The sequence below is a fragment of the Artibeus jamaicensis genome, unplaced genomic scaffold (genome assembly GCF_021234435.1).
Source record: "Artibeus jamaicensis isolate MK-2021 breed Jamaican fruit bat unplaced genomic scaffold, CSHL_Jam_final contig_47, whole genome shotgun sequence".
NCBI lineage: Eukaryota > Metazoa > Chordata > Mammalia > Chiroptera > Phyllostomidae > Artibeus > Artibeus jamaicensis.
The window spans coordinates 2,268,262-2,294,288 of NW_026521848.1; the positions used below are offsets into that span (position 1 = coordinate 2,268,262).

At 53.9% G+C, this 26,027-nt stretch overlaps 2 protein-coding genes across 7 annotated transcripts in view; one reads left to right on the forward strand and one right to left on the reverse strand.

Annotated features, from left to right (window-relative positions):
* Positions 1–803: 803 nt before the first annotated feature.
* Positions 804–17,772, forward strand: MAP4K1 (mitogen-activated protein kinase kinase kinase kinase 1). Its single transcript, XM_037141847.2, has 31 exons — positions 804–999; positions 1,156–1,213; positions 1,332–1,422; positions 2,179–2,243; positions 3,918–3,973; positions 4,061–4,108; positions 4,281–4,323; positions 4,417–4,489; positions 5,022–5,153; positions 5,575–5,637; positions 5,735–5,816; positions 6,267–6,383; positions 6,625–6,703; positions 7,180–7,238; positions 7,322–7,365; positions 7,445–7,489; positions 8,472–8,514; positions 8,911–9,073; positions 9,150–9,232; positions 9,604–9,688; positions 10,468–10,544; positions 10,636–10,696; positions 11,673–11,781; positions 11,865–11,923; positions 12,102–12,205; positions 12,765–12,939; positions 13,179–13,241; positions 13,439–13,528; positions 13,613–13,683; positions 14,322–14,377; positions 17,581–17,772. Exons 1-31 carry the CDS (start codon positions 901–903, stop codon positions 17,648–17,650), a joined length of 2,463 nt encoding a protein of 820 aa, XP_036997742.2. The 5' UTR covers positions 804–900; the 3' UTR covers positions 17,651–17,772.
* A 94-nt stretch (positions 17,773–17,866) lies between these two features.
* Positions 17,867–26,027, reverse strand: part of RYR1 (ryanodine receptor 1) — a 117,536-nt gene continuing 109,375 nt past the window's right edge. For all 6 annotated transcript variants that reach the window (XM_053667517.1, XM_053667516.1, XM_053667518.1 and 3 more), the window contains 9 exons: positions 22,414–22,544; positions 22,250–22,310; positions 21,698–21,844; positions 21,330–21,464; positions 19,561–19,717; positions 18,868–18,932; positions 18,678–18,778; positions 18,442–18,493; positions 17,867–18,097 (listed from right to left, as the gene is read on the reverse strand). In XM_053667517.1, coding sequence (XP_053523492.1) covers positions 18,002–18,097; positions 18,442–18,493; positions 18,678–18,778; positions 18,868–18,932; positions 19,561–19,717; positions 21,330–21,464; positions 21,698–21,844; positions 22,250–22,310; positions 22,414–22,544 — 945 coding nt within the window. In that variant the 3' untranslated portion in view covers positions 17,867–18,001. The remainder of the gene's footprint in view (positions 18,098–18,441; positions 18,494–18,677; positions 18,779–18,867; positions 18,933–19,560; positions 19,718–21,329; positions 21,465–21,697; positions 21,845–22,249; positions 22,311–22,413; positions 22,545–26,027) is intronic.

Sequence of the window (26,027 nt, forward strand, 5' to 3'; positions counted from 1 at the left end):
ATTGCACCCTGTCCGCAGACTACAGTCTTGTGGGTGAAGTCGAGTGCCCCATGTGTGCTGTCAAAAGTTATGTGGGTACAGCTCTCGCCCTGGCTGGTGTGGGTCAGTGGATTGAGTGCCAGCCTATGAATCAAAGGGTCACAGGTTCGATTCCCAGTCAGGGCACATGCCTGAGTGGTGTGGCAGGGGTGGTAGGGCAGGTCCCCAATGAGAGGCAACCACACATTGATGTTTCCTTCTATTTCTCCCTCCCTTCCTCTCTAGAAATAAGTAAATTAAAAAATGTTATGTGGGTACAGGAAATGTGGGTACAGATTCTGCTCACTGCATTCACAGGCAAGTGTCACATATGTGGAAGTATGTGCTGTGGGTACACACACATTGTGCATGTGTGTATGCAGGCATGGGCACTGGTCTTGGCACTGCACAGGGGAGTTTCACTAAGTGCATGTCGGTGCCCAAGGTAAACACTAATGTACAGTGAATGGTCGTCCCTGTGCAGGGCCATCTCTGGGTTGTGGCCGGACTCATCCAGCAGAGTTCAACTGTGGTTTTTAGCCACCACCCAGAGTGGGGGAAGGGGTGCCGAGGTACCCACCAGATCACACTTAAGGTAGTTTGCATCTGATTTACATTCAGCCCAGGGCCATGAAGGTGGAGAGGGGTCCCCTGGGTCCCAACGCAAGCTGCCCCTCACAAGCTCTCGGGGCCCAAGGGACAGGGGGTGGAGCCAGCTGCACAGCCCTGCGCTGGGGCAGGAAATGAGAGTGGGGAAGGGGGAGGCCACAGCCAGTGGAGGCAAGGCGGGTGCAGGGTGTGTGGGGAGGGAGGGAGGTGCCAGCTCTCAAGCTCTGAGGCCCTGCTGGCCCCTGGGCACAGGCCCAGCTCCGGCTCCCAGGAATGGACCTCGTGGACCCTGACATCTTTAATAGGGACCCCCGAGACCACTACGACCTACTGCAGCGACTGGGAGGCGGCACCTATGGAGAAGTTTTCAAGGTGAGGACACTTCTCCTTCTCCATCACCCTCCAGCCAGTGGCCTTTGAAGGGAAGGGGTTGTGAAAGGGTCCCAGTCCTTGATGTTGGCTCAGGGATGCTGAAGAGGAATTAAGGGGGAATGGAGCCTGCCTGACTGTCAACTTCCCCTTTACAAGGCCCGAGACAAGGTGACCGGGGACCTGATGGCATTGAAGATGGTGAAGATGGAGCCCGGTGAGGAGAGGATTCAGGAGCTCCTTCCCCACACCCCCACTTCCACCTCCTGGGGCACCGGGGTCATCCCCGTGCTTCTTCCCTGCAGTAGACCTTTCTCTCCCACCCCTCCTCACAGATGATGATGTCTCCACACTTCAGAAGGAAATCCTCATCTTGAAAACTTGCCGGCACGCCAACATCGTGGCTTACCATGGGAGTTATCTCTGGTAATGAGCCTCAAACCTGCCCTGGACCCAGCCCAGCCCCTACCCTAGGGCCCCCATATATGACCAGGATGCCCCCAACCTAAGCTCCAGTCATGGACCCCCATTTTAACTGAGTCACCCCTAACTTGATCCCCAGTCCAAAGTTCCACTTTTCTGACCAGAACATCCCCTAATCTCTAACCTTCAATTCAGAACTCCCACTTGGGGCCAGGGGTCCCAAAATTGAGCTCTTCGTAGTAATCAAATATGAAATTAAGTCCCCTAAAATGAATCTTTCACTATTATGCCCTTTGGTTCCCCCAGTTTTACTCTCTGCTCTTTTAATATGATCCCCTAATTTCCCTGACCCCCAAATTAATATCTCAGATGCCTCAATAATGACTCCGTCCCATGGACCTGGCACCCTGGGCCTCTGTTTCCCCTCTGAACTTCCTCAACCTGAGAGATCTCTGCCCTGTCTCCCAGATTAGCATGGGACAGCAGAGGGTGCCCTGGGTTAGGAGCCCAAAGACGTGGGTTTGAGGCCAGTGGATCCTCACTGTACATTTCCTCTTTGAGCCTCAGCTTCCCCACCTATAAAATGGAAGTGGGATGACTTTACTCTGTGGGCAAGGGGAGGTACAGAGATGACAGCTGTTACATGAAGAGTTCAGAACAAGAGAGTGAACTGGGGTCTGTGCAATAAAAAATAACTTTACTGCTATTATTATTAGTATCATTGTTGTGGTTGTTGTTGTTACTGCTAAACTGTTGTAGGCTGCAGAAACTCTGGATCTGCATGGAATTCTGTGGGGCCGGTTCTCTGCAGGACATCTACCAAGGTGAGTAGAAAGGCAAGTGGCCCCAGGTGGCCCCCACCCCTCCAATCCACCTCTCCGTGTCTGTGTCTCCTGGAACTGTTTTCCTGGTCCACGTTTCACACATTGAGCCCCTCCTTCGGCCCCGGGCTTGGCCTGGATGATGCTGGGGGCACCGTGGTTACCAGGTGGGCCCTGGGCCCTTCCCACCAGGACCCGACAGACCCACCAAGACCCAATGATCTTTTTGTGCGCAGTGATCTTTCTACTCACCCCTCCCCATCTCCCTCTGCGCCTGCCTTTTCTCACCGAGGTCTATTTGTGCTTGAGTATTTCTGCATTTCTGGCTCATGGTGGGTGCCTCCATTTTCACTGAAGAGTGAATGAATTTCTGATTCTTTCTCTCAGACTGCTTTTCACTCTCAGAGAATTTGAGGGTGGGGTGGAGTAGCCTGTGATCGCTTCTCAATTTTTCATGCCCACCTCTGTCTTTCACCATCTCCCTGTCTCCGTCCAGCCCAACACCTCAAATGTTAGAAAAGGAAGCAGTTTGTTAAGTTCTCAGTGGGGCCCTGACTGGTGTGGCTGAGTGGGTTGGGCGTCATCCCACAAACTGCAAGGCACATCGGTCACTGGTCAGGGCACATGCCTGGGTTGTGGGCAAGACCCCTGGTTGGGGAAGTGCAAGAGGCAACCAATCAGTGTTTCTCTCCCTCTCTGTCTCCCTCCCTTCCCCTATCTCTAAAAATAAATAAATAAAATCTTAAAAAAAAGAAGTCCTTTGCGGGGAAACTGAGGCCCACAGAGAGGAAGTGACTCACACAGCCAGACTGTCAGGGCTCCTCTCTGTCTACCTCTCCATCATTTCTGCTCCGCCCTCCGCCTCTCTCTTTTTCGTGGTGCCTGTCTTCCCACTTTTTGGTCCTGACCATCTTTTTTCCCCCATCCCAATCTGGATCTGTTCCTGCTTCTCCATCTGTCTCTTCCTCATTTTACAAAGCCCTGTACCCCCTGCTCGGAGCCCTCCCATGGCTTCCATTTCCCTCTGAAAAGCCCACTGCTCCTCACAATGACCCCAAGTCTGACCGCCACTGCACCCCCAAGCCCAAGCTGAACAACCTCATCTCTGGTCTCCCCTCTGCTCCACCCACTTGGCTGTTTTGCAGACCCACCAGGGACCCTCCCGCCCCCTGGCCTCTGCGCTGGCTCTGGGTCCCACTCCAGGCAGGACCGCTCACATCTCCACCCTGTCACCCTCTCGGAGCAGCCTCCGCTGACCTCTGTAAAATGTCATAGCCTTCCCACGTGTTTCCTGTTGTCCTCTCTCGCTTTTTCTTATTTATCAGCATTTTGTGTGCTGTGTGTTTTACTTATTTATCTGGTTTACGGTCGGATGTTCTCTCCACGAGGGTAGGGATCTGCCTCTTTTATTCATACCTGTGTCCCAAGTGTCTGGCACAGTGCCTGGTACACACAGTAGACACACAGCACATGTCTGTTGAATGAATCTGTCTCCTTTTGGCTCTGGTTCCCTCTGTCACTGACCACCCCTCCACCTCCCCTCCCACTTCTCCCATCCTGTACCCGCCACGCCCCACCCCCATGGCACCCTCTCAGCCAGTTTGGACTGGGACCAGGGGCTCCCTGGGTCGGGTTTCCTGGTTCCCAGCCAACACTGTGCCGGGGTGACCCTTGCAGTGACAGGTCCCCTGTCAGAGCTGCAGATCAGCTACGTCTGCCGAGAAGTGCTCCAGGTAAGGAAAGGCCTGCTGGGCCTGGGCGGGGGCAGGGCCCTGCTCCAGCCCCAGGCTCTCACAGCCCATGTTCACCCCTCTCCGCAGGGACTGGCCTATCTACACTCACAGAAGAAGATACACCGGGACATCAAGGTGGTCTAGGGGCAGAAAGGTGGCCTTGGTGGGTGGGAGCCCCAGGAGACGGGAGCGCTGTTTCGAAGGCTCGGGGTGGTATTGCCCTGTGGGGTAGCGGTGGGGGGTGGAGGCAGGGCCGGGCTAGGGGTGGTGGTCTCTGACAGCCTTCCACCCCTCCTCCTTCTCCCAGGGAGCCAACATCCTCATCAATGACTCCGGGGAGGTCAGACTGGGTGAGTGTGGCTTGGGGCTAGAGAGGCAGACCGGCTGAGGGCTGCAGGGGGATAGAGGACTGCAGGCCACTGTGTCTCTCCTTCTGCCTCCAGCTGACTTTGGAATCTCGGCCCAGATCGGGGCAACGCTGGCTCGACGCCTGTCTTTCATCGGGACGCCCTACTGGTGAGGGATGTCTGGCAGGCGGCCGGGGGTGGAGTGGGGGGCAGTGACTTTCCACCCAATCTTCGGGACTCTTCTGGCTCCTCTCCCAGCCTCTGACTCGCTCTGTTGAACATTCTACCTTCCCTTCACCTCCCTCCTGAGTTTTCTCGTTATCTAGGTCCCCTGGGCCCCTCTCCGCCTCTGTGTCTGAGTGTTTGCGTTGATTTTTATCTTCATCTGTCTTTCCCTATATGTTGATTTCTGTCTTTTTTTCTGTCCCAGTGTGTGACTCGATTTCTCTCTTCCTAGCTCCCTCTCTCTCTCCCCCTCTCTCTGCCCTCCTAGCTGTCTCCATCTTGCATTTTTATTCCTGTTGCCTCTTTCTCTCCATCTTTATGATTCTCTCTACAGCTCTCTCTCTCTGCCCCATACTACTCTCTCTCTCTGCCCCATACTACTCTCTCTCTTTGTCCCCTCCCCCCACTGCCCACGCCAGGGTCTCCCTTCTCCCTTCTTATGTCGCTCCTGGCTCCCTGAGGGTCTCTGCCTGCAGGATGGCTCCCGAGGTGGCAGCCGTGGCCCTGAAGGGAGGATATAACGAGCTGTGTGACATCTGGTCCCTGGGCATCACAGCCATCGAACTGGCTGAGCTACAGCCACCGCTCTTTGATGTGCACCCTCTCAGGTAGGCAAGTGCGGCTGGTCCCTCTGGGCCCAGAGACCCCACCCAGGCCCACTTTAAACACCCCCACCAACCTGCGTCCCCACACCAGAATCCCCCCATGGGAGGCCCCCTTTCCTCTGAGCCCAATCAGAGACCCCCGAGGATCCCCCCAATCCAGAATGTCCGTTCTTCAGCCCTCTGCACCAGGAACCCCCCTCAGGGGTCCCCATCTTGGGCCTCCCTCTGACTCACATCGCTGTATAATGGGATCCATGGTGTTCCCTGCGGGTGGGGGGGCAGGGCCTGGGGGTGCAGGGCGTGGTGAAGCCTAAGCGTCTTCTCGTTCTGTTCTTTACTTGCTCTCCGCTGACTTCATTGCTACCGGGGGCCCCTGTTGTCTCCACCGCGAGTCCGAACTCCATGTTCTCACCTTCTCTTCTAGAGTTCTCTTCCTCATGACCAAGAGTGGCTACCAGCCACCCCGGCTAAAGGACAAAGGCAAATGGTAGGGATGGTGAGATGAGGGAGGGCGGAGCCAGGGCCGACGGTCTGATGGGAAGTGTCTGGGCGCCTCACCCCAGACGTGGCTTCTTCCTCCCAAGGTCGGCTCCCTTCCACAACTTCGTCAAAGTCACCCTCACCAAGAACCCCAAGAAACGACCTGGTGCCACCAAGATGCTCAGTGTAAACCTTCCCTCCCTGAAACCCTCCCAGACTCTCGCCCCAGAATTACCCAGGGCCTCATGGCTCCCTAGAACACTGATGGTTTAGTTCCACAGAACTAAAGTCCCTAGTGCCTAGTGCCTCAAATTCCCCAGGAACCCCCAAAGACCCTCTAGCTTGTTCCCCAGACCCTTTTCCAGGATATCTTGAGTTGTTAAAACTCGCAAATTCCCAAGGGCCTCAAGACCCATCCCTGGGTGTACTCCGGAACAGAATTCTCCAACCCCCACACGGGGATCCTTAAATTCTTTTAATTCCTTCAAACTCCTCAGAATTCCCTGGGCTTCTGCTGGTCCTGCAGAGTTCCCCGCCTTCTCCCGCTGTTCCCCGAGACAAGTTCTCAAGCCCCTGCCCCAACGCCTCCCTCCACACCAGCCCTCGGCCTGCTGACACCCTCCTCCCCTCCCCTAGCATCAGCTGGTATCCCAGCCCGGGCTAAATAGAGGCCTGATCCTAGATCTTCTCGACAAACTGAGGAACCCAGGGAAGGGGGCCCCTGTTGGGGAGATTGAAGACGAGGAGCCTGAGGTGAGGGGTCCTGGCGGACAGAAGCCCTGGAACCTTCCAGCTTTTGCTCAGGCTGTGCCCCCTACCTGGAACACCTTCCTGCAGCCTCTCGTTGGAGGAGAAAGGGAGGGCGGGTGGGAGGCTCGGCCCAGCGCTGGGGGCGTGGAGGTTATGGGAGAGTCAGGGGCTCCAGGCTGAGCCCACGGGGGCCGTGGGCGTGGGCAGGTGGGCAGCGGCCTGACGCAGCTGCTGCCCTGAACAGCCGCCCCCTGCCGTCCCGCGGCGGATCAGATCCACACACCGGTCCAGCTCGCTGGGGGTTCCAGATGCAGATTGCTGTCGTGAGTAGAGTCCTCAAACTTGGGGACACTCGACCTTGTAATAGATCCAAGAGACCCTCTTCACCCCCACATCACTCATCACTTCCAAACAGACCCTCAGAGGCCCCCACCACCATCTGACCCACAAGTGACCCCAGAGAACCCCGTTACTATCTGGCCTCTCCGCTCCTCTGACCTGCAAACAGATCCCGTCAGGCTTCCCATCCCCACTCTGACCCCCAGAGAACCTCAGAAACATGGCAGACCCGGTTCCCAGACGGAACCTGAAACCCAACACTCGGTCATTACTTTGAGCCCTCATGTCCCTGATCCCAAACCCTGCCCCCCAAATAAGACCCCTGTAAACCAAGATGCCGCCCTTTAGGGGACAGCTTCAATCCGAAAATGCCAACCTCTCCCCCTCCCCCCAGTCTTACTGTGTTTCTAAATCCATCTCCCCAGCTCACTGTGTTACCTCCCCCTCCCCCAACTTCCAGGGCGGCACATGGAGTTCAGGAAGCTGAGAGGAATGGAGTCCAGACCTGCATCTGGCACTGTGAGACGCCTCTCCCCCACCCCACTGGCTCCCGACGCCCTCCCTGTCCCCTAGGCCACCGCTGACCCTTTGGTATCCCACAGGCTCACTTACAGCCCCCCGAAGACCCCAGGAGCAGCAGTCCTAGGTCAGGGGCCCTCGGGCTGGGAGGGGAGGGGCTAGGATTGGTGTGGAAATGGCCGAGGCTCACGCCTGTCACTCCTCAGGAGGCAGCCATCAGAGTCTGACGACGACTACGACGACGTGGACATGTGAGAGAGGCCGCGCCCTCCGCCCCTCGGGCCCTCACCCAGCCCCTGCCTTTCTGGGACCCCTGCCTTGCTTCCGCATGGACCCCAACCTCAGCCCCCACTCTCCTTCCACCTCTCCTCCCCGAGCCCTGACCGGACCCTCACAGTGTGGCTGCCACCTTTCGTCACCCCAACCCGTGACCCCATCATGACCCCCGGCCCAGCCCACCCTCTCCTCCCTCCCCAACCCTGTTCCCTGACCCCACCCAACTCAGCCCTTTACCTTCCTTCACCGATGCCTGACCGTCAGTCCTACCCTAACTCCAGCCCCTACATTTCTTCCACCTTCTTGTAGGACCTCTGACCTGACTCTTAACTTCAGTCCCCACCTGCCTTCAGCCCGAGCCCCCCAACCCGTTCCTTCCAGAATCCCTTCTGCTCCAGCCTGAGTTCTTTCCTCATCTGTCTGGCTCAGCCCTGGACCCTCCTCCACATTCCAGCCCCCAGCTCCTCCCAGATGTTGCTCCAACCCCCAGACCTCAACTGCAGCCCCAGGCTTCAGCCACAGGACTTCGTCCTTCCTCATCTACTCATAGACTCCCAGACTAAACCTTGGCCCCTGGGGATCTCCCGCATGCCAGACCTCGGCCCCGACCCCAGCCTCAGTCCCAGCAGCCAGCCCCCAGCCTGCAGGCCAGTGTCAGCCTCAGGGCCCACGCTGTGTCTGTCATAGGCTTGCCCGTGGCTGGGCACCGTGACAGGACCTGACCCCGGGAGCGCAGATGCTCTGTGTTGCTAGGTGGCCATGAAGATTTAGACTTGATGCCTTGTCAGCTCTCGATCTCCAAGAGCTGCTCCTGCTGTTGTCATCATGCTGGTTAATTCGTCCCCTAGTCCTCAGCTCCAGTCACCCCTGAGCCTGCTGAGCTCAGCCCTCCAGCCCTGAACCACCCCATCCATCCTTGTTCCTCACACCTCCACCTGCTTATCCTTTGTGTTTCAGCCCCACCCTTGCATATGACACACCTCCTCCGCTGCCCCCCAAGGTGAGGTCCTGGTCAGAGCTGGAGGGTTGGGGGCCAGGAGGTCACAGTCCTTAGATGCTGGGCTACTGGGCGTTCTAGGGCAGGGTCTGGGGCACCAGGACCCTCGAAGTCCGGGAGATGGGACCATGAGCCCATTGGGGTGTGGAAGCAGCATCCCTGAACCGATACTTAGCCTGACGGACACTGGTCAGTAGCTGGTGCACCCGGCATTAACCCTTCAGTTGCTGCAGTGTGTCGACACGGGGGCAGAGGGGAAGGCTGGAGTGGTGGCAGGATGTTGTGAAGAGGGTCAGGGCGGTGACCAATTTCAGTTCTAGCCGAGGCAGGGAGATGGCAGGGTGCCCGCTCTCAGAGATCATCTAATATGTTACCCGTCCCCCTTCTCTGTCTTCAAAGCCCAAGTTCCGTTCTCCATCGGACGAGGGTCCCTGGGGGCCAGGGGAGGAGGAGCAGCTGAGCCCCGGGGTGCTGGTCCGGTGTGCCAGTGGTCCTCCTCCCCGCACCCCCCAGGTGGGGCCGCCCCCAGCCACCCGAAGCCCCCATCTAACTGCCCATTCAGGTAACGGGGCAGGCTAGGGTGGGAGTTGGGTGGGGTGCGGGGCTTTGGAAGCTGATTTGCCCCCATCCCGTCTCAGAACCCTCACTGTGGAACCCACCCCCCCGGGAATCTGACCAGCCCCCACTGTTGCCCCCCAAGAAGGATAAGATGAGGAGAAAGGTGAGGCCAGCTGTGCTGGGTTCTCACACCTCTAGGTGGGACTGGGGGTGTTGGCTGAGGCGGGGGTGGGAAGAGTGATAATGAGTACAGGTGACGTTTGCGGAGCAGATGTCTTCCGTGCCAGACATTGATCTCACATCTTCACGTGGTGTAAACCTGTACAGACAGAAGTAGATATTATCCCCCATTTCACAAGGGGGGGGGACTGAGGCAGGGAGGGGTATGGAGCCTGCCAAGGTTGTAAACCTTTGAGGAGGACGAGGCGGAATGTGAACCCTGGCACTCTTCCCCTGGACTCCTAACCGCTGCGCCTGCCCGTCCGCGCCTCCCTTTTGCTGGATCTCGTGCCCTGCTGCCCACGGCCTGCCTAGGGATGTGCCCTTCTTGTCAAGTTGTTCAACGGCTGCCCACTGCGGATTCACAGCACGGCCGCCTGGACACACCCCTCCACCAAAGGTGGGTGTTCAGGAGGGTCGCGGAGAACTCGGGGTGGGGCAGGGAGGGGCAAAGCTGGGGCAGAGACAGAGCCTGCAGCTACAGGGGCTGAAGACAGGTTCAGTTGGAGAGTAAAAACTAGGAAGTTGGGGCTTGGGGGCTCTGAGTACCAGATACAGCTGAAAGGTCAGAGTTTGGGGTACAAGATGGGGGACAGTTGGGCCCTGGTAAGCTCAGCTGGAGGTTAATGGCAAACTACGATTAGCATTTTGGGGTCAAGAGTTTTAGGGATTAGAATGTAGCATAAAGGGACAGAGTTTGGGGATGGAAGCTATGGAGACAAGGTCAGTGAGAGGTAAATGTTAAAGAAACAGCATAGCGGTTGGGGAGAGTCACGCTGGGCAGAAAAAGCCGCGTTTGGGGATCTGAGTGTGAGGATCAGTGCTGAGATCAATCCAGGGACCAGATCTAGGGAGGGAGGAGAGGGGCAGAACCTGGAGGGCTGCCGGGAGAGTCTGGGGTCTGGGTCTGCACCGCGGGGCCAGGGGGCCAGGACGTGTGGGGCGGAGACAGAAGAGCCACCAGAACATCGGGAGTCAGAGGCAGGTGAGAAGGAGACCACTTTGAAGGACCGGGTCAGGGTTTCAGTTTAGATTTGGGGACACAGGCTGGGAGTGTTGCGTTGGGGGTGTGGATTAGGGAGCTGAGGGTCGGGGCTGGAGGACAGAGTGCCAGTGGTTGGGATCAGACAGGTGGGGGTCTGGGAGGTGCCCCCGGATGAAGCAGGCCTTTCCCCCTAGACCAGCACCTGATCCTAGGGGCAGAGGAAGGCATTTTCATCTTGAACCGGAATGATCAGGAGGCCACGCTGGAGATGGTGAGGGACAGTCCCCAGGGTGGGCGAGGGCAGGGACTGGAGCTGGGGGTGGCCCGGGTCTCACAGGAGCTGTCTCCCCCATTCTCTGCAGCTCTTTCCTAGCCGGACCACCTGGTTGTACTGCATCAACAATGTCCTCATGTCTCTCTCAGGTCTGGCTGTGGGGGAGTGGAAGGGCTGGGGGTCAGAAGTGAAGGGGTCAAAGGTCAGGGGGTGGGGAGATAGTTGAGCACAGCTGCTAAAAGCCTAGGCTCCCTGCTCACAGAGCCTGAGGTTCAAGTCCTACTCACTCTTTCACTTGGGGCAGGAGACTTCTGCTCCCTGTCTCAGCTTCCCCATCAATGAAATGGGACTCACGGTAGTTCCCACCAGTCAAGCCAGTTTTGAGGGAATTTTACAATAAGTTCGTTTTTACCGTTCTTTGATGTTCATTAGAACTTACCCCACATTACTAAAATAGTGAGCAAGTTATAGATTAAATTTTTGTATCATTGTTTTATAAATATTTTGTGTAAAAGAATTTCTTTTTTTTTAACATATTTTATTGATTATGCTATTACAGTTGTCCCATTTTTTTCTCCCCTTTTTTCCCCTCCGCCCTGCATCCCCTCTCCCACCAGCATTTCCCCCACTTAGTTCATGTCCATGGTCCATACATATAAATTCTTTGGCCTGGGGAAACGCCAAGCCAAATAGGACTCATGAGCTAGTTAATATCTGCGATGACAAACTTTAAAAGAGTTTCTAGATAGGTTTCTTCTTGAACTTTGTAATGTGTATTCATCTGACTAGTTAAGTGCACAGTTTCTTATGTGACTACAGGCACCGAAAGGCAAGGAACATAATTTCTTTGGTTCACAAGCCTGCGCTCAATCCGCTGAGCTACACCAGCCAGGGCGGAACATAATTTCTTTTACCCACCAATGTTCACCAGTGCTGAGCACAGTGCCTGGCTTACGGGGGTTGTTTAGAACATGTTAGCGAAAAATAATAAGTGAAAAGTGCTTAAGGTTGGAAGGCTTGGGAATTTCAGACAAAGCAATGGGGCCGAGCAAAGCCAGGGGGAAAGTCGAGGGAGTGTCCAGTGTCCGTAACTGCCTGCTTCCCCTATGTATACGCACCCTGCAGGAAAGACCCCCCACCTGTATTCCCATAGCATCCTGGGCCTGCTGGAAAGGAAGGAGACCAGAGCGGGAAGCCCCATCTCTCACATTAGCCCCCACCGGCTACTAGCAAGGTACCAGCCCCTCATGGCACCACAGGCCCCTGTAATCCCCCCCTTCCTGCCTACTTTCTATTCCCACCTACCTTCTTCTGCAGGAAGAACATGGTCTCCACCAAGATCCAGGACACCAAAGGCTGCCGGGCCTGCTGTGTGGGTGAGAGAGAACCTCCTGGGGAGAAGATAGGGGGTCTGGACTGGAGAGGGCTGCTCCACCCAAGGGGTTTGCAGGGTTAAGGCAGGGTATCCAGAACCCTGGGAAAGATATGTTGCCATTTGGCAGGGGGAAAGGGGAGAGAAGATTGACCCTAACATGTCCTTACCCACCCCCACAGCGGAGGGCGCCAGCTCGGGGGGCCCATTCCTATGCGGAGCATTGGAGACCTCCGTGATCCTCCTTCAGTGGTACCAGCCCATGAACAAATTCCTGTTGATTCGGGTAGGAGGGCCGGTAGTGGCTGGCTTCTATGGAGGGTTCCAGGAACCCTCCAGTCTTTGTCCCAGTCTCCCCCAAGGCTCTGGCCACCTGATGTCAGAACTGGAGGCTCCCGGGCCTGAGAGCTTTCTAATCCTTAAGCTCTGCCCCTCACCTTTGGCCTAATTATGCTTCGTATCCCTATGCCCCGCCCCACCTCCGTTCTTTAAGGAGACTCCACATTCAGATCCTTTGAACCTCTGAGTCTTGGCTGCTTTTGAGGCCACGCCCCCTGGGGGAGCCCTGCTTTTCTGTCACCGGGCAGCACGCCCCCAAACGGAAGCCACCACGACTCTGCGGGCACACCTGTCCATTTCTAAGGTGGCGCCACCTAACCCCCCATCTCCGCGAGGCTTCGACCCCTGAAATTTCTATATTGGCACCTCTCAAGACCGAGGCCGAGGAAATACTTGGGAAGCCCCCAGCTCACGCCCCTTCAAGGCCCCGCCCCTTCAAGGCCCCGCCCCTCTCAGGCCCCGCCCCAAGCCTCTTCTGAGCCTGCCGCTCCCTTTGAGCCCCGCAGCAGGTGCTGTTCCCGCTACCCACGCCTCTGCCAGTGTTCGCGCTGCTGACAGGGCCAGGCTCCGAGCTGCCCGCCGTGTGTATCGGCGTGAGCCCCGGGCGGCTGGCGAAGTCGGTGCTCTTCCACACCGTGCGCTTCGGCGCGCTGTCCTGCTGGCTAGGCGAGATGAGCACTAGTGAGTAGGGCCGGGGCTCCCTGGGGTGGGGCTGGTGGAAGGGGTGGGTCTGGGTGGCTAGGCGGGGTTTAGGCCGAGGCGTCTTCTACGCAGGCTGTTGAACCTGGCATGGAGTCTGGGCGGGGAGAGAGGCGGGTATAATAAGTGGGGTTTAGCCTACTAACTCCGGGATGGAGAAGATGCCAAGGAGGGAGGCAGAATGCGGCGGAATGGATCCTTGAACCCCTCTTCTCAAACAGAGCACAAGGGACCAGTACAGGTAACCCAGGTAGAGGAAGACAAGGTGATGGTGTTGATGGACGGTAAGGACGCTCCTTCCTCTTTCCCCTCAGTGTTCCCAGCTCTTCGAACTCCAGACCCTGTGCCTCTCAGAAATGCCGAGCCCCTCCAGGCCTTGCCCCCGTCCTGCTTTTCTTCTCACACTGAATTTATTGTCCATTTCTTCTGTAAGTAACCTTCTAAGCCCTGCTCTTAAAGGCCTCTCTTCACCCACTTCTAGGGTCTCTGAAGCTGGTGACTCCAGAGGGGGCCCCGGTCCGGGGGCTTCGAACCCCGGAGATCCCCATGACTGAAGCCGTGGAGGCTGTGGGTATGCGCAGGGGTGGGAGAGCCTGGGGTCCAGAGGGGAGACTCAAGGGATACCCAAGGGTAACAGGCACTGCTTTCCTCCCAGCTATGGTCGGGGGGCAGCTGCAGGCCTTCTGGAAGCACGGAGTGCAGGTGTGGGCTCTGGGCTCCGACAAGGTAAGCGCCTCTATCAGGAGACCCACAGCCTGCCCCTCCCACTCCATCCTCTCACTCACGGGATGGACCCGGAGGACTGAGTCGGGGTGCGGAGTCCGAGAGGAGAGGCTTCCTCCAGTCTCGGTTCAGACAGGTCCCCTTCTCTACCCCGGGGCGTCTTGGGTGTAGAGTTCATCCCAGGCTGTGTGTGACCATATGCAAGAGACTCTGCTTCTCTCTGGGCCTCAGTCTTCCAACTATAAAATAGGGATTATTACAGAGATTTGTGGGTGGTTAAGAACATGGACCAGACTGCCTGGGTTGGAATCCAGCTGAGTCACCTTAGGCAAATGACTTAACCTTCCTGTGCCTTACTTTCTTCATCTGGAAGATGGGGCGAAAATGGTGCTTAGCTCATAGAACACTACGTGTCAGACCCTATTCTTACATATTTGTATTTTACTTCATCTTCATGATCACCTATCAGGTAGGTATTGTGATTTCATGGGTTAGTGATCCGAGGTCACGCAGCCAGTGAGTGGTATTAGCAAGAATGATTATTTGTGGATCTGAGACTGGGAGTTCAGAGAACTCCTGCCTGTTCTCTTTAAGGGAGAGGGAGGAGTTTTCTAGTTACTGACACACATCTTCTCCCCCAGCTGCTTCAGGAGCTGAGAGACCCCACCCTCACCTTCCGTCTGCTCGGCTCCCCTAGGTACGGACTTGGGAAGGGGACGGAGAATCTGGGAGGGGAGCTTCTGATTCAGAAGCATCCCGAGGTGTCTCTGGTCACCTGAATCTTTGGCCTGGACATTCTGTCACCTACTCTTCCTGTTTCCATCTCTGCCCTCTGTAGTCCATTTTTCACACGCCCCTTCACCCAGACTCCCTAGATGTTGATAACTTTGTAAAACCACATTTGCTTTAGCTTCTCTCTATATATATTTTTCTATGTGCATGTGAATTGCAGACATGATGCCCATTTACCCCTGTATTCTTCAGTGTATGTTTACTAAATCGAGCAAGGACATGCTTTTACAATCCACAGTGCAGCTGTCAAAATCAAGAAAATATTATGGAGACATCACTACCTTCTAAGCCACACACCCATTCTAGTCTCACTAGTTGTCCCAATAATAATTTTTTAAAAGATTTTATTTATTTATTTTTAGATAGGGGTAAGAAAAGGAGAAAGACAGGGAGAGAAACATCAGTGTGTGGTTGCCTCTTGTGCACCCCCTACTGGGGACCTGGCCTGCAACCCAGGCATGTGCCCTGACTGGGAACTGAACTGGTAACCCTTTGCTTCACAGGCTGGCACTCAGTCCACTGAGCCACACCAGCCAGGGCCCAATGATAATTTTTATAACCAAAAAATAATACTTTTTTTTTTGTTTTGGCCCAAGATACAATCCAGGATGACACCTTGCAGGTAGGAGTCATATTTCTTTAGTCTTTAGCCTGGAACATTTCTTCAAACTTCCTTTGTTTTTCATGACATTGTCACTTAAAAAAAAAAAGACTTTATTTACTTATTTTTAGGGAGAGGAAGGGAGGGAGGAAGAGAAGGCGAGAGACATTGATGTGCGAGAGGTACATTGATCAGTTTCCTCTTGCACATCCCCATCTGGGGACCTGGCCTGCAACCCAGGCATGTGCCCTGACTGGGAATCAAACTGGCGACCTTTCAGTTCGCAGGCCATCATTCAATCCACTGAGCCACACCAGCCAGGGGGACCTTGACACTTTTGAAGAACACAAGAAAATTGTTTCACAGAATGAACCTCAATTGGGTTAGAGGCTTCCAGGTTCAGCATTTTGGGCAGGAACATCTCTGAAGTGATGGCGTGTGCTTCTCACTGTGTCATGCCAGGAGGCAGGCGTCCGTTGCCTGATTCCTGGTGATGTTCTCTTTGATCGTTTGGCTAAGGTGTGCAGTTTGCCACATTTCCCCTGTATAAAGTTACTCTTTTCCCTTTCTATTAATAAGTACAATAGTCCCCCCCTTATTTGCAGGGATATATTTGAAGCCTCTCAGTCCTGAAACCTCGGTACTGAACCCTGTGTATATTATGTTTCTTTTCCTGTACACACAAAACCTATGATAAAGTTTAATTTACAAATTAAGCACATGAAGGATCAACAATAACATAATAAAATAGAACAATTATAATAGTACAGTCAGACCTCAGTTCTCGAACATCTCCCATCTAGAACAATTTGGTTCTTGACCAACTTGTTCACACAAAAAAGGCCTTGGTTGTCTAACAAAGCTTCGGGTCTCGATTTTTCTGCCCAACCACCCATTCACGGTGCTGCCTGTGTGATCACTCATGTCTCTCTCAGGAGACAAAGGAGATTTAGTTTTCAAACAAACTGCTTTTCAAACAGTTCCAGAATGAATGAAGTTTGAGAGCTGAGGTTCCACTGTATATGATAACAAAAGTTATGTGGATGCGGTGCCTCTCAAAGAATCTTATGGTACTGCACTCACCCCTTTTCTCGTGATGATGTGAGGTGAGGCAGCGTCTGTGTGACGGATGAACTGAGATGTTAGCTCTGGGCCGTGGTGTTAGGCTGGACGTAGCACTGAGATACCACGGCAGTCCAGCTGGTAACCGGGTGGCTACTAAGTGACTGGAGAGCAGTGTGTACAGCATGGATCCATAGGACAGTTCACAACCCCGGGTGGGACAGAGTGGGATAGCACACGATTTAATCATGCTACTCAGAATGACATGCAATTTAAAACTTATGAATTGTGTATTTCTGGAATTTTCCATTTAATATTTTTGGACTGCAGTTGACCTCAGGTAGTTGAAACCTTGGAGAGCAAAACCATGGATGGGCGGGGAAGAGACTACTGTATCTTTTTTTTTTTAACTACTTATTTTTAGAGAGAGGGGAAGGGAAGGAGAAGGAGAGGGAGAGAAACATCAATGTGTGGTTGCCTCTTGCGCACCCCCTACTGGGGACCTGGCCTGCAACCCAGGCCTGTGCCCTGACTGGGGATTGAATTTGTAACCCTTTGGTTTGCAGCCTCAAGCTCACTCCACTGAGCCACACCAGTCAGGGCAAGACTACTATATCTTTTGGGGAGAACTGTTGAGATTGTAAATATACTCTTTCTCATTAGACTTTCATGTACTAGATTTTTGCCTGAATCTACTATTAGGATGGTTACTAAATGGTGATTTTTCCATTTCTGTCATTTCTTCTACATTTATTAGTTGTCATTATACTGTAGGGAAAAGCTCTCCCTTCTCCACCATTTAAGTGTGTGTGTGTGTATTTCAGCATAGTCTCATGGATTTCTGTTTTATTCTATGTGTTACATATAATCTATTACTATCATTATTTGAGGCACAGATACTCCCAGATTTAGCCAATGAGAGCCCCTTCAAGGACCTGCTATGACCTTTTGACATGCCAGAGGGGTCTTTTAAATTCTAAATCTGAATTGGTCACTCTCCATGTTTGAAACCCTCCTGTGGCTTCAAGATAAATGACCCAGTTCTGGCCGCAGCCGACACCATGACTTCTGCAGCAAAGCCTCAGGCTTTCCCCTAGCTCAAAGCCTTTGCACAGGCTGTTCTCTCTGCCCAGAACACTCTTCCCCATCCTTCACCAGGTTCCCTCCTGAGCCTTGTTTAGGCTCCACTATCCATTCCCGAAGGCACCGTGGCTGACCCCTTGGGGCGGGGTCCCTGCCATGTGGCCATCGCTTCTTTGCACTCATGGACCGCACTGATGCATGTCGGCCTGCCGCTCTACAGTGAGCTCCCCAAGTGCAGGGCCCATGTCTGCTCCTTCACTGCTACGGCCCAGCATCACCCCGTCACGGTCTCTATGAAGTCGTTTATGAATGAGTAAACAAATGATCAAATGAACGAACTGACTTCTCTCTTCCTTCCCCAGGCCTGTGGTGGTGGAGACACGCCCAGCGGATGACCCCACTGCTCCCAGCAACCTCTATATCCAGGAATGAGTCCCTGGAACACGGCCCTGGGGAGCGGTTGTTAGGAACCATTCCCTGCACAGCCCTCCCTGAGGCACCCACATTAGTGATCTGACTCGCCCCTGTATCCCAATAAACAGGACTTCAGCCTCTGCTGTCATCTTGTTTTTCCGGGGTTGCGGAGAGGCCAGAGCTCCTGGAGGCCCGCTCCCCCCTCCAAATGTCAGCAATCCCAACACGGTGATGTCAGGGGTGCAGCACAGATTTTATTTTTCAAGTTCACGGTCACTCTCCCCTAGGGGTCTCGGGAGGAGAGGTCTGGGGGCTAAGGGACTTGCTGGGAGAATAAGGCACTTGAGGTAGGGGCCAGCTGGGGACGACTCAGCTAAGCTGGTCCTCGTACTGCTTGCGGAAGCAGTCGCCAGCCGGGAAGAAGTCCCAGCATCTCTCTTGGTACATCTTCCACACGTAAGACTCCTAGGGATGGGGGTGGGGAAGAGCACATTGACATTGATGTGAGTTTCATTTTTTTTTAAAGATTCTATTTATTTATAGACGGGGGAAATGAGGAAGAAAGGGAGAGAAACATCAACCTGTGGTTGCCTCTCAGGCGTCCCGCACTGGGGACCTGGCCTGCAATCCAGGCATGTGCCCTGCCTGGGAATTGAACTGGTGACCCTTTACTTCGCAGTCCAGTGCTCAATCCACTGAGCCACACCAGCCAGGGCCTGGTGTGGGCTTTTTAATACCACCTGCTGGTTAACTCTGTATTAAAACCCTCCACATCCCTGCCCAGTGTCCTCCCATTAACATCCCCGTACCTGACCCGTGTGTTCCGTCTCGTCCTTGTTTATCAGGTACATGAGGAAAAACCTGGGGGCAGGAGCACAGTGGCAGACAGGTCAAGACCATCCTTACCTTCTCCCGGTTGGCTGGCTGGGAATCCACCCACACTGACACCACAACCACTTCCCAAAACTGGCCTGGGCCCCGAATCCCGCTCCTGGGTGGAGGTGGCCACACCCCTGTCCTGACTGGGCAGGGGGCCCACGCTCACATGTAATTGGCCAGGTTGTGCTCCTCTAGCGTGTGGGTCTCAAACCCGTGGGGTGTGGTATCGAAGTAATCGCTGCCAATGCCACAGATGAAGCACTTGGTCTGTGGGTGGTGGGAGACATCAGAATTGAGGCCTATTCGACTAGCCAGGGTCCCATAATCCCTCTGGGTTGCCCCCTGCCGTGACCTACCTCCATATCTTCCTTCACTTGTTCTTGTTGGTCTCGGAGCTCGCCGAAAGCGTCAATGATCAGGCCTGGGGGGGCAGGGTGCAAGTCAGTGGCCAACCTCTGACCCAGCTCTGGCTACCCGCCTCTGAGCCTCCCATCTCCTATCTCCCTCATCTCACCCTGCTTCCTAAAAATACTAATAGCTAGTGTTCATTGAGTCACTTAACACCTATGAATTGACTTAATTCTCATAACAGCCATATGAAAGCCCTATCTTCAATATCTCCATTTTGTAGATGGAGAAACTGAGGCCCAGAGAGATGACTTGCCCGAAGTCTTACAGTAGGGAGAGGCAGACTGGATCCTGGGCCTGCACTCTTTTTTTTTTTTTGTAAAGATTTTATTTATTTATCTTTAGAGGGGAAGGGAAGGAGAGAGGGAGAGACACATCAATGTATGGTTGCCTTTCATGCATCCCCTGCTGGGAACTGGCCTGCAGGGAACCTGCCTGCAACCCTGGCATGTGCCCTGACTGGGAATCGAATCGAACTGCGATTGTCTGGTTCGCAAGCCCGCGCTCAATCCACTGAGCTACACCAGCCAGGGCTTGGGCCTGCACTCTTAACGGAGCTAGTTTGCCACTAGACACAGAGCCCTACTCCCACAACGCTGCCCGCCTCCACCCCCCCAAAAAGGACCCCTGGCAGTACTGACCCTGGATGATGGCCAGGAGGATGACGATGACAAAGAAGAAGAAGGTGATGTCGAAGACCACCCGGTACAGCTCATACTCATCACCGGCCGGGTCCTCAATCTCATCCCCAATGCCTCCGCCGGCTCGCACACCCACGTACATGTGGAACAAGTAGCACTGCGGGGAGAGGGTGAGAAGCGTGTTGTTCACAGGATCGGTCACTCAGCATCCACGGGGCCCTGGGCTGCCGGGGCAGGAGACGCAGCACTGACTGAGACAGCCCTGGGTCCTGCCCTCCCAGTTCTCACAAACGTGGCCCCAGACAGTGACAGTGGTCAGGGGAGAGCACAGGAAGAGAGATCAGGGCTAGGATGAGGGAGGCACCATGTGGTCAGGGTGCGATGGGGAAGCACAGGAAGCTTTGAGTCTTGAAAACCAGGCTGAGCAGCCAAAGCTTCCTGGAAGAGGGGACATGTATGAGCTGGAACGTGAAGCAGGTATTAGGTGGGAGACTGTTCCAGGCAGAGAAAACCACATGCGCTACGTCACTGCTGGGGAGGAAAGAATATATTTTGCTCCTGTGAGGAACTGAAAGAGTTTCAGTGAGACTAGAAAATAGAGATCCTGTGAGCAAGAGCAGGGAGGGAGAAGAGGCCCAACCAGTGGTCAGGGAGGGCTTCTTGTAGGAGGCAGCACTTAAGTGGAAAAAAGAGGTGTTACACCAAGGGGTGTTGTGCACCTAGGGCCAGGGTGGGAGGCAGAGAGAATGTCAGAAGCAAAGGGCTTGGTCAGGAGAAAACACGGCCTGAGGGGAAGTGAAAGAGGACCAGGCAGCCAGACAGCAAAAAGGAAGAAATACTGTGGTTAGACTCAGCCAAGGCTAGCTTTTCCCTGGCTTTGTAAGCCATGGTGAGGGGATTCGGTTTTCCCCACATGGCATTGGGGAACCACAGGAAGGTTCTGTGCAGAGTGGGGGATATCATCTGTCTGGACCGTGGGAGAGACTGCACGCTTGTTCTTTCTGTGTCCCCAGGAAGTGAGAGAACCCAGTTATCCTGGGTGAGAGGTCAGGCCAGTGACTGTGATGGGAACAAGGCTACGAGTGGCAAGAACACGTGTGGTGGGGTCTCCAACGTCGGGCCGAGGAGCTGGGCTGTGTCCTGAGAGCACAGTGCCAGACCACGGGGCATCTCAATAAAAGCCGGAGATGATTCTTTCAATGGCGGCCTGTGCCTCCCGCAGGTTAAACTCGATTTAGGTTATGACCACCATCATTCTCATAGAATATAAAACAGAAGCGTGTGGCACGCTGGTACTTTGGTGAAACTTTTAATTGCAGATAATGATGACAGTAGCTAACACTATGGAATCCTTAACACACGCCGGGCACTATTCTCAGATATGTAAGTCTCCAATGGTCAGGGAGCATCGCTGAGTCCAAAATCAGCCTAGGCTGGAGGCGTTGTTACTATACATCCACTTGACAGGTGAGGACCCCAGAGCGTGGGGGGCCTGAGCAACCTTGTAAGTGGCAGGGACACTCCGCCCGAGCGCCTTGCCAATGAGAACAGCCTTGCAGACTCAGAGGATGGTGCACTGGGGGCTCTCATTTACTGAGCCCTGATGGTGTGTCCCGCACTATTCCAAGTCCCTCACAAGCATCAGCGTACTGAGCCCTCACAGTAAGTCTATGAGGCAGGTACTGTTATTAACCCCCTTTACAGATGGGAAAACTAAAGGCCGGGGAGGGCTGGTTCCTGACTCAAGAGCGTTGGAGGGAGGGTCTCACCGTCATCATGTCATCACACTTCATGTCAGGCTCGTCCTCATCCTCACTCTTGTTGTAGAACTTGCGGAAGAAGTTGAAGGCCACCACGGTGTAAAGATAAACCACCACAGCCAGGAGGCCTACGGTCATCACCAGCTGGGGACAGGAAAGGGCGGGTCTGCTCCAGGCTCAGCTTGGCCCTCCCCCGGTGCCCAGCCTTCCTGGTCCTTACCTGGGCTCAGCCCATGCGGTCCTCCCCACGGGGGCCTCACTACCCGCACCCACCCTGGTTTGGTGGCTCAGCCTGGCCCTTCGCCCCTCCACCCCTTCTCAGACCACCAAGCTGGCCCCTGCCAGGCTCACACGCCCCCGGCAGGCCCTCTCCACACCTGTTTCCCATTGTGGGTGACGGAGGAGAGGATGGTGCGCAGTGTCTTGACTCCCATGGCAATGTCCAGGAGATGGGCAGCAAAGAAGAAGTTGTTGTAGTGTCCCAGGAGGGACATGACCATGTACCAGCCCAGGTACAGGAAGGACTGTGGGCACACAGGGCCGGGGGTCAGGCATTTTGCAGGGATTCATGGGGAGCACTCTGGGGAACAGGACACCCAGGGGGTCCAGGAGCATTTAAGAGGACAAGAGATGCTCTGGGGGTCAGGGTGCCATCTCTGGCTGGGGAGGATTTGGAGGATCGGAAGCACTCTGGGTGAGAAGGCATCCCAGGGAAAGTTGGGGAACCCTCTGCAGAAGGACATGGTCTGGAAATTCAACAGCACTCCGGGGGTCAAGGAGCCTTGGGGGGGTGTCAGGTTACCCCAGGATCAGAGGTGCACAGGGGCTCAGGAGTCGGTCCCTGGTCAGGGACACCTGGAGGAGGAGCCCCTAATGATCCTAGAGACGCTTTCCTGTAGGTCCCTCCCCACCTACGGGCCCCTCCTCACGTTGTCTGTGAAGATGACCCCGAACTTCCAGATCTGGTACTTGATGTCGATAGACATGAGCCTGTGCAGGATGGGGGGAAGAGGGACACCCTGAGGGTCAGAACCTGGCCACCCTCCCTCCCCGTCCTGCCTCAGGCCTGGGGGCGTGGTCTTCCCCAGCTCACCAGGTAAGCAGCCCGGGTGGCGGTTCAGGCTTGCGCTCATTGTGGGCTGTGATCTCCAGTGTGGCCAGATCCATGCCCAGCAGTTCGGCAATTCTCTCCCGCCCATAGATGTCCCCGTGCTTGTCCAGGACCTAAACAGAAGAGGGTGGGACTATGCAGACGCAGTTGAAGTGGGGGAGGGCTGTGGCCAGCACAGTGGGCTCCAGGGACAGTCAGAACTTTGTGTGAGAAATTGGGGATAAATTTTTCTAACGAGAAGGACTGAAGCTTTCGTTGGATCTGTGGGGAAAGGGTCCAATAGTGATAAAGGTCCGGCCAATTTAAGGGGCAAATTAATTGGGATAATTTCTTACGGTTAGGTAGGTAGGCAAGGAATTATATACAATTTGGCTTCCTGGTATCTATAAAATTATCTCCTCCACTCACCCCTTTACTCACTCTGCTGCAGACACCGACCTCACGATTCCTCAAATGCACTAGCCATGCTCCTGCCTCAGGGCCTTTGCACTGGCGGTTCCCTCTGCCTGGGACTCTCCCCCTAGACTTTTACCTGGCTCATTCCCTCACTTCCCTATTAATTAGCATGCTCTTTGCCCTTTCCTGACCACCCTACATGAAAGAGCAACCTCTCTTGGTCACGCACTTCCATGGCCTTTTTTCTTCTATAGCACGTATCACCACTTGCATGCTATAAATGTGTTCACCAAATGTCTTTTCAGCTCGAGTATCAGAATTGCTGTTATCTTTATTGCTGGACTCCAGGTCCCTAAAACAGTTCTTGGCATACAGTAGTTGCCCCATGAACATTTGTTGGGTGGATAAATGATAGCAACAGCCAATACTTATCTAGTGTTTTCCTATATGCCAGATACTGCTCACATAGTAGGTCATATAATCTTTACAAAAACTCTATGGAACCCTGTTATTACCTCACTCTGAATATGATGGAAACTGAAGCAAAGAAAGGTCGACACAGCTAGGAGTAGAAAAGCAGGCAGTCTGGCTCCTGAGTCTGTGTTTGAAAGAGCATGCCTGGACTTCTGGTCAAGATGGCAGCATAGGCAGACATGGCTTGCCTTTTTGCCCAACCACATCAAAATTACAACTAAAATATATAACAACCTTCACTCAGAGCCATCAGAAATCGAGCTGAATGGAAGTCTGACAACCGTGGAATTAAAGAAACCACACCCACCCAGACTGGCACTAGGGGTGCAGATGCGGAATGGGCTGGTCCCTCACCCACGAGGATAAAAATTCGAGAAGTGAGGAGTCCCAGGCCCCCACCAGGCCCCCAACCTAGGATTCCAGTGCCAGGAAGACCATCCCCAAGACAGGCCTGGCTGAAAAAACCAGTGGGGATTGAGTCTCTGGAAGAAACTTCTGGAGCCCCAAGCAGTTCCTCTTACAGAACCCGCACACGGACTCACCTACTCAGACTCACTCCCTCTGAGACCCAGCACCAGGGTAGCAGCTTGAAAGGTGGTGCACAGGGAGAAACTGAAGTGGCATCCAGGCTAGCAGAGGCCACTGTCCCTTTGCTAAACCCTCCCCCTATAGAGCCAGTAAGCTGGTACCATACCTGAGACTCCATCGACCTGGCTGACACTGTTGGACCTGCCTTGGAGATTCCCAGAGGCTCTGCCCCACCCAATTTAAGGGCCTACCTAATCTGCTTTTCTATGAGTGGCTAGTCTTAGCTCCTAAATCCTATCAAACAAGCAACAGCTGGCTTTAGTGAGCCCGAGTGGTAGCCAGATTAGATCATGGTTTGGCTTTGCATGGGAATCTCCAAGGCCAACACAAGTAGCAGCCATCTCACATTGCTTTACAACTCAGGCAGAGTGCCCCAGGCAAAACAAAAGTAGGGGCTAAACTTGGCCTGCACCATGAGGGACACCCCAGGGCCAGTGTGCCCAGCGGACAGGTACAGACCATGTCGGAGCACCACTCCCCTGCCCCTGCACAGCTGATCCTCCACAGAGAGTAGAGGTTGGTGGTCAGTGGTCACAGCAGCCCTTACAGCTGACTGGCCTGGGCAAATCCCTCCCATTGTTCTGCCAACAGCAACCAAGGTTCAGCTACAAGAGGAGGGTGTACTCAGCCCACACGAAGGGTGCAGCTTGAGTACCCAGCTTGGGTGACAGGGGAGGCTGTGCCTCTGCACCCTACAGGACACCTACTACATTAGGGCACACAACCAAGACACGGAGTCCAGGCAGCTCTGCCTAATACATAGAAACAAACACAGGGAGACTGCCAAAACGAGGAGACAAAGAAACATGGCCCAACTGAAAGAACAGATCAAAACTCCAGAAAAAGAGCTAAATGAAATGGAGATAAGCAATCTATCAGATACAGAGTTTAAAATGCTGGTTATAAGGGCCCTGGCTGGTGTAGCTCAGTGGATTGAGCGCTGGCCTGTGAACCAGACGATTGCGGTTCGATTCCCAGTCAGGGCACATGCCTGGGTTGCAGGCCAGTTCCCAGCGGGGGATGCGTGAGAGGCAACCACACATTGAAGTTTCTCTCTCTTTCTCCTTCCCTTCCCCTCCCCTCTAAAGATAAATAAATAAAATTTAAAAAAATAATAAAATGCTGATTATAAGGTTATAAGGATGCTCAAGGAACTTAGTGAGGACCTCAGTGGCATAAAAAAGACCCACCCAGCAAGAAATGAAGAACAATTTACAGGGAAACAACACTAAAGTGAATAAAGCTGAGAATCAGATCAATGATTTGGGACATAAGAAAGCAAAAACAACCACGCAGAACAAGAAGAAGAAAAAAGAATTTAAAAAATGAGAATAGTATAAACAGCCTCTGGGACAACTTCAAGAGGTCCAACATTCACATCATAGGGGTTGCAGAAGGAGAAGAGAAAGAGCAATAAATTGGAAATTTATCTGGAAAATTAGTGAAAGAAAGAAAGCTTCCCTAATTTGGTGAAGGAAACAGACATGCAAGTCCAGGAAGTGCAAAGAATCCCAATTATGATGGATGCAAAGAGGCCCACTTCAAGATTCACCATAATTAAAAGGACGAAGGTTAAATATAAAGAGAGACTCTTAAAAGCAGTAAGAGAAGTTAGTTGCCAGATGGGAGGAGGGAGGGGGAGAATGGGTGAAGAGGTGAGGGGATTAAGAAGTACAAATAGGTAGTTACAGAACAGCCATGGGGATGGAAAGCACAGTACAGGAAATGGAACAGCCAAAGAACTTCCACGCATGACCCATGGGCATGAGCAGTGGTAGGGGTACTGCCTGAAGAAGTAGGGGGCACTGGGTGGAGGGGCAAAGGGGGAACATGAAGACAATTGTAACAGCATAATCAATAAAATACAACTTAAAAAAAGAGTATGCCTCACTTCTTCCCTCAACAATAGTATTTATGGAGTATTTACTCTGTGCCGGGCACTACGCCTTGCTTATAACCTGCATCATCTCGTTACCGAGGGAGGGGTGGTTATCATGCCCATTTCCAGATGGACAAACTGAGCTGCTCCTCGTCTGAGATTGCACACAACGCAAGTATTTGGTAGGACTGGGACGGCCTGGTAGCAGCAAGGGACCCAGTGCGGGACCCCAGCCCTTTCCCCGTAAATGCCCTCTCAC

Bases quoted from the DNA above. Each gene is read 5' to 3' on its own strand.
- MAP4K1 (XM_037141847.2), top strand. From the start codon at position 901: ATGGACCTCGTGGACCCTGACATCTTTAATAGGGACCCCCGAGACCAC. The intron at 7,366-7,444 runs GTCAGGGGCCCT...GTCACTCCTCAG, and splicing joins CCCAGGAGCAGCAGTCCTAG to GAGGCAGCCATCAGAGTCTG. The intron at 11,782-11,864 runs GTACCAGCCCCT...CTTCTTCTGCAG, and splicing joins CCCCACCGGCTACTAGCAAG to GAAGAACATGGTCTCCACCA.